Source organism: Macadamia integrifolia, chromosome 8 (genome assembly GCF_013358625.1).
Source record: "Macadamia integrifolia cultivar HAES 741 chromosome 8, SCU_Mint_v3, whole genome shotgun sequence".
NCBI lineage: Eukaryota > Viridiplantae > Streptophyta > Magnoliopsida > Proteales > Proteaceae > Macadamia > Macadamia integrifolia.
Genome location: NC_056564.1, coordinates 26,927,530 through 26,936,239, shown reverse-complemented (window position 1 = coordinate 26,936,239; position 8,710 = coordinate 26,927,530). Strand labels below are relative to the sequence as shown.

Genomic DNA, 8,710 nt, shown 5'->3' with positions numbered 1-8,710 from the left:
ATTTTGAATTGATCATGGCTTTTATATGGTGAGCATGAACCAAAGCCCTCAAAATGAACCCGCCTTTTGAGACATCAATGCTTTTAATCGTTGTCGACAGATGGCATCTTCAATTCGGTCCATCATTTTCAGAAGGGTACTTCGGCAATGCCATTTTGATTACAGGTTGTGACTGAAGTGTAGAAGGACTAATATAAAAGTCCACTATGGTTTGCAGTTGATTTGATCAAAAGGGACTAGAACTGGACTTCATCTATTCACAATTAATAACCATGTGAACTACATTCAATTGGTTAAGGTCACTGTAGAAGCAGCAAGAACAGAACTACTACTGGGTAGAGCAATTGTAGGCAACAAATGATATAGATTTCTTTCCAGTGAAATCGATTTTGGTTGGGGAAGTCCTAAGCATGTTGCAAATTTATGTCCATAGAAGGAAATAGTAATAGTTTATGCACAGAGAAAGGAGAGTAAGAACAATATCCTAACAATGGGTCTGCTCTTAGAAAGAAAAAAAAAAAAAAGAAAAAGGTCTGCCTCCTTCAAACATGAAAGCCTTTGAGGAGATGATGCAATTAGAGATGGGGATTCAAGAATCTATCAAACCCACTTGTCAATGGCTCTACCCGTCTTATTATTATTTTATTATTTTTATTATTATTATTATTATTGGCTTTAACTACTCATAGAAATAATAAAGAAAATAATTAAAACGATTCTTCTAAATTTGTTACTAGTTTAAATCTTAGTCGTTTGTTTTTATAATAAAACTGAATGCAAGTAGCTTGAAGATGAATTAATGATTATCCAAAATTAAGAACACCTGATATTTCTTGCCACAATAGTTGAAAATTGAAAGAGCCTTACAAATAATTTGGTTAAGCCTACCTGATATAAGATTTATTTATTTATTTTGGGGGATTGGGAGGGGGTGGTAGAGTTGGTTCTAGTGCTGAAGGTTATTTCTGTCGAGAGGCAATTTATATTGACACTCAAATTCATGTGAATATGCTTTCCACAACATCATCTAATATATATTAATTCTTGATTCAAAATATTTCAAGACTTATTTATTTTATTTATAAAAGAAAATGTCAGATCTCAAAGTCAAACATCTAAAGATGAGGACCTCACGCTAAATTATGACACCGCTCAAAACGTTAAATTAATTATCTGTCCAATCAGAAGATTAAAAATTGTTGACGACAAAACAAAAGGCACGGTCAAAGTTTCTGATCATCAAGATTGATTTGGATGGAATCCAAGCTTTAATCAACCTACCTTATCTTCAATATTTTCCAAATAAGAACGTACCATCCATTGTTGAACATCTAGACCAGTGAAATTCTTGTACATTGGATTTCTCTTTAAATATTGGATTTGAGGGAACAACACTACACTTGATTCTTGACAAAGCAATGAGATACAGATCACTTAATAGAGCTATCTACAAGAATTTCTAAAAGTGTGAAAGGACCTTTGGATTAGCTTTTAGGAATGGATTCCGTGGTGGAACAAATTTTTGTGAAACCAATTTTGGAATTCTTTACTAACTAAATATAGTTAGTTGAAAACACCCTTCCTATATTTTTCATTTCTAGGTCTTTTCTCTCTTTTCTTCACCATTCCTATATTTTTTCTCCCTCTTACTCGCTTGAGTTGATAGAACCGATAGAAATGCTGTAGCTAGGTTATTTATTGTTGGAGACTGGCGGGGTGCTCGTCACCCATCTCTGCTAGGATTCCAGTGAGCGCAGGGGTATGCGGAGGGGTAAGGGAAGGGTAGGACTGGGAGAAGGTCGTGTTCTCAGAAGAACAAAGAGGAAGGGGTTGTTGTCATTTTCACAGAAGGGAAGAACAAGGGACGGATCCAGATTCAGAGCATGGGGTGGGGCAGGGCGATATTGTAGTGTTGGGAGGAATTGCTGGGAAGAGTGGAAGGGAAGCAAGGGGTGGGTGTTGATTGGAGAAGGTAAGGTGGAAATAGGGGTAAATATGTCAAAAAGATATGAGGATGAGGGTGAGATACTATTTGCGTAGATTCGTAACCCAAATCCAAAAATGGGTTGTTTCGTAAATTCCAATTAAGGCCAATGTATATAGTTTGATAAAGGGAAACCCAAAAGTGGGTAATCTTATAATTTTTTCAATTTATAATACCCAAGATATAGGAAATCACAAGTAAAACAAAAGTAAATGAACATAAAGAAATAGAATCAATAGCTTTCATTTTCGTTTTCTTCGGGAGAGTTGAAAAACAATTTTGGTTCCATTTAGTTGCAAGGTAAAGTGAAGGTAAGGGAAGTGAAATTTTTGTAATAATTACCCCTTTTGATTATATCATTAACTCCAAGTTATTTCATATTTTGTTATTAAATTTTACTTTATTTTATTTTGCATTCAAAACCCTTTTTGTTAAGAAAAAAATTGTAAAATAACTAAATATAAAAATGTATCATTACTAAATGTGATAAAAATTTTAAATAGTTTATATAATCACATGGGATCACATGGGTATGGTGATTATAAAATTTTATTTTTTAAGTTTAAAGATTTTACTTTCATCTATTCAAACAGAACTTAGACAACTCTAATAACCCCACGAAATTGGATGGCTTTGATGACAACTTGTCTTGGTCAGATCAATGTTCACAGTAGTTGAAGGCTTGGAGCCCCTTTTGTTTTTTTTGTTTTATTTTTTTGCTAACAACGAGTATCTAGGTCTTTGGTCTGACAAGTCCTGCGGGCCCATACTGACCCCACAACCATATGGACCGGGTCATATTAAGGTTGAATGAGAATCGTTGAACTTTCATTGAAAGTAGTGAAGAGCACTAAACACCCCCTTGTGAGTGGCCCAAGGTGTACCTAGTGAGAGTCAAACTTAAGATGTCCGAGTTTACGGTTCGTATAAAGTTCGTTGCTCATAATAGTTGAAGGCTTGGAGCCCCTGGCTCTCTCTGAGATACACCTTATAGGAGTTGAGGTAATGGATTGATAGAGGGCTGTGATGGAATCAACGCATGAGAAGTAAGATTGTTGTGGACTTCGGTTCATAGATGGATATACAAGTTACTTTCCTCTTAACTTTATCTATTCAAACAGAACTCAGACAACTCTAATAGCCCCATGAAATTGGATGGCTTTGATGACAACTTGTCTTGGTCAGATCAATGTTCACACTAGATGAAGGCTTGGAGCCTCTTTTGTTTTTTTTTTTGTTTTTGCTGACAACGAGTATCCAGGCCTTTGGCCTGACTAGTCCCGCGGGCCCATACTGATCCCACAACCACATGGTCCGGGTCATACTAAGGTTGAATGAGAACCGTTCAACTTTCATTGAAAGTAGTGAAGAGCATTAAATGCCTCCTTGTGAGTGGCCTAAGGTGTACCTAGTGAGAGTCGAACTTAAGATGTTCGAGTTTACGGCTCGTACCATTCGTTGCTCACAATGATTGAAGGCTTGGAGCCCCTGGATCTCTCTGAGATACACCTTATGGGAGTTGAGGTAATGGATTGATAGAGGGCTATGATGGAATCAACGCATGAGTAGTAAGATTGTTGTGGACTTCGGTTCATAGATGGATATGCAAGTTACTGCTTTGAAGGAATACCTCAAATAGAGAAATGGATGGGATAAAAGACATGCAAACCTCATTCTATTTTAAATCTATGGAATTGTTAGTCCTAAATAAAGTTCGAAAGGAAAAGTGAAATTTCAGGGAAGGGATGTTGGATTTTATGTTCTTAGTTGTTTTACAGTTTTAAAATATTCACTATTTCAATTTTCTTTGTCTTCTTTTCTATTGTGCTGGTGCACTTATAGAGTTGTTATGAGTTAAGTAACGCTTGCAAGGGAACTAATTTTAGTCACACATTGGTTTCAAATAAGTGTGATGGCTAGCTGAATAAGTACTCATAGATACTTTAAGGGATGAGGGTTCCGAGAGGAGAAGGAAAGAGAGACTCTCCCTTATCATGTATGGCAAAAAGGGCTTTGATAGGTAAAATGAAGATAAGGTAAAAGTTTCTTACACACAACTCATGTACTTCTGTTTAAGGGTGTTAAATTGAAATGTATGTAAACTCATCATTGATTGACTTAAACTTACTACCTTTATGTTAATCAGTTTAACGATTTATTTGAACGATTTACCAATGGTTTATACTTTAAAACCATAACCGAATCATGATTTCGGTGTAAATGGTATAATTCGATTTCGATAAACAATTTTGTTTTCAAATTCACATCCTTACTTCTGTTTGTTTAGCAGAAGAAAAATCCCAATGTTGCGAAAGTATTGATTAAGGTATCATCAATGAAGTTAAAGTGTTGACAATAATATGCTCTGCCAAATAAACTCTACTTGTTAGATTCCCGTGGATAGATTGTTGAAGGAAATAAATATTTGAGCTACCTTCAGCTAAAGCACATTTTCCTACCACTTCATATTGCCATTGTCCTTTGGTTGGGCATTATCAATGAAGTGGTGCAAATTTGAATTTCTCGTTAAATGCATGTGGTTGGATTGTTGAAGGAAATAAATATTTGTTCCAACTTTTGGCAAAAATCACCTTCCCACCACTTCTTCATAATGTCATTGTCGTTTCGTTCGACAAACATTCGGTCATACTTAATTGATTTGAAATGTTGAAGTGTTTATGATCACTCATATCTGTTTGTTGATCTGTTTTATATTTGTCTGTCGGACAAGTTGGATAAGCAATTGTGATGAATTAATAATCACACATGAGAAATAAGAAAGTTGTCTAGGACGTCTACGTTTAAGTTTAAGTTTTGGGCCCTGATTCACATGGTTGAGTGTGCAGTGCAACCCTAGGTGTAATACCATGTAGTCTTAGTCTTACATCAAAAAAATATTGAGACGAGACAACAATGTTAGTGTATTTGTCATTGTAATAGGTCTTTCGCCAATGTTTATAATAAAACATTGATACAAATATTCCACTAAAAAACTCTTATTGTATAGAATCTTTTTAGTGGCATTTCTATAAAAATGCGGTTGAAAAGTACATACATGGGTGCATGCAACAAATGCCATAGTTCATTTGCTGCACCACATTTGGTGGTGTATGGGTGGTGAAAAAATAAAATCCATCATATGAATGGTTTCGACAACATTTTTTTGATATATAACGGCCACTGTAGAGCTTATTTCTTGCAGTTGCATTATTACTTACCATAAGATTGGTTTCTTTGGTTTCACCTTTAACCATAAAAAGAGGAAATTAAACTCACTTTGACTCAAATCCCAATTATGTGTGTATTGCATGTATACATATACCCGTATTTTTGTTTTAACATAACCATATCAGACAATTGCTGTAACATTGCCTCACATTTTTTTTTTTGGTGTTAAAAGATCATATATATTTAGAGAAAATAAAAGTATGAATATAAAACCTGGATACGCCAGCCACAACAAACAATCTCAAAGTCTAGCTCCACCTCCCACGTTAAACATTGCCATCGGCAGGAGAAAAAGCTATAGAGTACAAAAACAAGAAAAATTCACTGTTGAAACCTATTGTCGTACGCAATTCACGCTGGGTTTTTGAAAAGTATTTTACTGTTGAATCTGTTTAATTTTAATGTATTCGTAGACATTTTATTGCCTTTCGAACTTAATAATTATGGCTATGTTACCAACCTGTGTCCCCTACGCCACCACAAAAAAAAAAAAAGATTAGGTGGATACACATCTCACCCACATAGATACTGCCGCAGCCCAGGTCCAACCTCTATATTTATAAAGATGCTCTTGGTATGTTTTGGGAGGCCAAGACTCTTGCTTGTTTACCTTGACTTAGCTTGCAATAAGCTTGTGTGCAGGTAGGAGGAGATTCTCAATGGCAACTTCACATGGAAGTGGAGAAGCAGAACTTAGAATAACAAAGTCTAAGCCGGTTGTTGTCCCTCCCACAGGGAAGACTTATGATGGGCTCTATTATTTGTCGCCTATAGATGAGATATTGATGGGTCCTCTTGATATTTTATTTTGCTTTGAGACAGATGATGAGAAGAGGACAGAGAATCTCTGTGAAACAATCAAACAAGCCTTGGCTAAGGTTCTGGTTCATTTCTATCCATTTGCAGGGAGTCTTGTAATGGGTCCAGATGGAAATTTTATGGTGAAATGCACAGGAGAAGGTGTTTCATTTGTTGAAGCAGTTGCAAATTGTGAGCTTCGTGAGTTGGGCGATTTTATGATCCTTGATCTCCCAAAACAAAGACAACTTGTTCATGCTTGGAATGAATCAGAGAACCCTTCAGAAATACCACTGCTTGTGGTGCAGGTAGCTAGTTAATATATATACTGTAATTAATTATAAGTAACTTCCTTTGGGTTTACGGGTTATTACTAAGGCATGATTTCAAAGTAATTTAGGAAGTACTAGTGATTCTTCCCCAATAACGGACAGGTGGGGGGGCTATGGGGGTTGCAAGGGCATGCAGCCCCTATCTAGTAGATACGTGGAGCTCAGACCAAAATTTTTGGGTGTCGTCTATATATTAAGAGTAATTTTGCACTTTTGGGCATGTGTTTTCTCTATATTATAACAGGTCAAAAATGCTACATGTAGGGTTGACCTATTAAGGAGACATTAGGATTAGGGATTTATAATTTTCTTTATCGGAATAGTTGAAGTTCTGGCTCGACTGAGGACATTGTCCATCTTGGGTGAACCATGTATATCTTTGTGTTTTGTGTTTATGACCTCTTTTTCGTTTTTTGTTTCTTGCTAATCGTTGTTCTGCTACGCTTTTAATTCCTAACGTTATGATCATTCTAAATTGTAGTTCTAATTGTATTTAGGTGACAAGGTTTCAATGTGGAGGCTTTGTTATTGGATTAGCAGTGAACCATTGCATGTGCGATGGAACATCATTGCTTGAATTTATGAAGTCATGGGGTGAAATTGCTAGAGGCTTACCCGTAAGTGTTGTTCCATTTTTAGATAGATGTATACTGAAGCCAAACCAACCCCTTGAAACTGATGAATACAACCATGACAATATTTCTGCAATAAGCGTAGATGGATCAAATGTTTCTTCCTATCTACTACGACGAGATGAACAGTCTATATTCAAATCCTTCTCTTTTGATCTCCAAAAGTTGAAGCAACTGAAGAAGATAGCTGCTATGGAGGATGATGGAACCATAAAGGGTACTACTGTCACAGATTTTGAATTGATCATGGCATTTATATGGCGAGCACGAACCAAGGCCCTCAAATTGAACCCTTCTGAGACATCAATGCTTTTGATCGTTGTCGATGGACGGCATCATCGATTTGGTCCATCAATTCCAGAAGGGTACTTCGGCAATGCCATTTTGATTACAGGTTGTGAATGTAGTGCAGGAGAACTAATAGAAAATCCACTGTGCTTTGCAGTTGATTTGATCAAAAGGGGACTAGAATTGGAATTCATTCAATCACTAGATAACTATGTGAACTACATTCAATTTGTAAAGGTTACTGTAGAAGCAACCAGAACAGAATTACAACTAGATAGAGCATTTGTGGGTAACAAATGGTCTAGATTTCTTTCAAATGATATTGATTTTGGTTGGGGAGGTCCCACGCAAATTGCAAACGCATGTCCACAGAAGGAAGTAGTTGTTGTTCATGCCCAGAGAAAGGATTGTATGAACAAGATTCTAACATTGGGTTTGTCTCCTTCGGATATGAAAGCTTTTGAGGAGATGATGCAATTAGAGATGGGAATTCAAACATGTACCTAATCCACTTGTCAATGGCTCTACCCGTCTTATTATTATTTTATTATTATTATTATTATTATTATTATTATTATTATTATTGGCTTTAACTACTCATAGAAATAATAAAGAAAATAATTAAAATGATTCTTCTAAATTAGTTACTAGTTTAAATCTTAGTCGTTTGTTTTTATAATAAAACCTGAATGCAAGTAGCTTGAAGCTGAATTAATGATTATCCAAAATTAAGAACACCTGCAATTTCTTGCCACAATAGTTGAAAATTGAAAGTGCCTTACAAATAATTTGGTTAAGCCTACCTGATATAAGATTTATTTATTTATTTTGGGGGATTGGGAGGGGGTGGTAGAGTTGGTTCTAGTGCCGAAGGTTATTTCTGTCAAGAGGCAATTTATATTGACACCAAAATTCATGTGAATATGCTTTCCACAACATCATCTAATATATATTAATTCTTGATTCAAAATATTTGAGGACTTATTTATTTTATGGGAGAGGGATAGGTATGCCGTCGATGTCAAGTATGCTAGCAGATAGCATCAATAGGATCACATGATGGAGTATCATTCAAGAAGGATATGAGGGTCATTTAAAAAAAAAAGGAAGAGAGATATATACACAATGACTACTAGCATACTTGATATCGGTGGCATACCCAACCTTTTATCTTATTTTATTTATAAAAGAAAATGTCAGATCTTAAAGTCAAACATCTAAAGATGTGGACCTCGCGCTAAAATTATGACACTGCTCAAAACGTTAAATTAATCATCTGTCCAATCAGAAGATTAAAAATTGTTGAGGACAAAACAAAAGGCGCGGTCAAGGTTTCTGATCATCAAGATTGATTTGGATGGAATCCAAGCTCGATTCAACTTACCTTATCTTCAATATTTTCCAAATAAGAACATACCATCCATTGTTGAACATCTAGACCAGTGAAA

The 8,710-nt window shown here is 35.7% G+C and overlaps 1 protein-coding gene across 1 annotated transcript; it reads left to right on the top strand.

Annotated features, from left to right (window-relative positions):
• The first annotated feature begins 5,808 nt into the window (after positions 1-5,808).
• LOC122085443 (omega-hydroxypalmitate O-feruloyl transferase-like) lies at positions 5,809-7,779 on the top strand. Its single transcript, XM_042653878.1, has 2 exons — positions 5,809-6,318; positions 6,840-7,779. Exons 1-2 carry the CDS (start codon positions 5,872-5,874, stop codon positions 7,767-7,769), a joined length of 1,377 nt encoding a protein of 458 aa, XP_042509812.1. The 5' UTR covers positions 5,809-5,871; the 3' UTR covers positions 7,770-7,779.
• Positions 7,780-8,710: the final 931 nt, after the last annotated feature.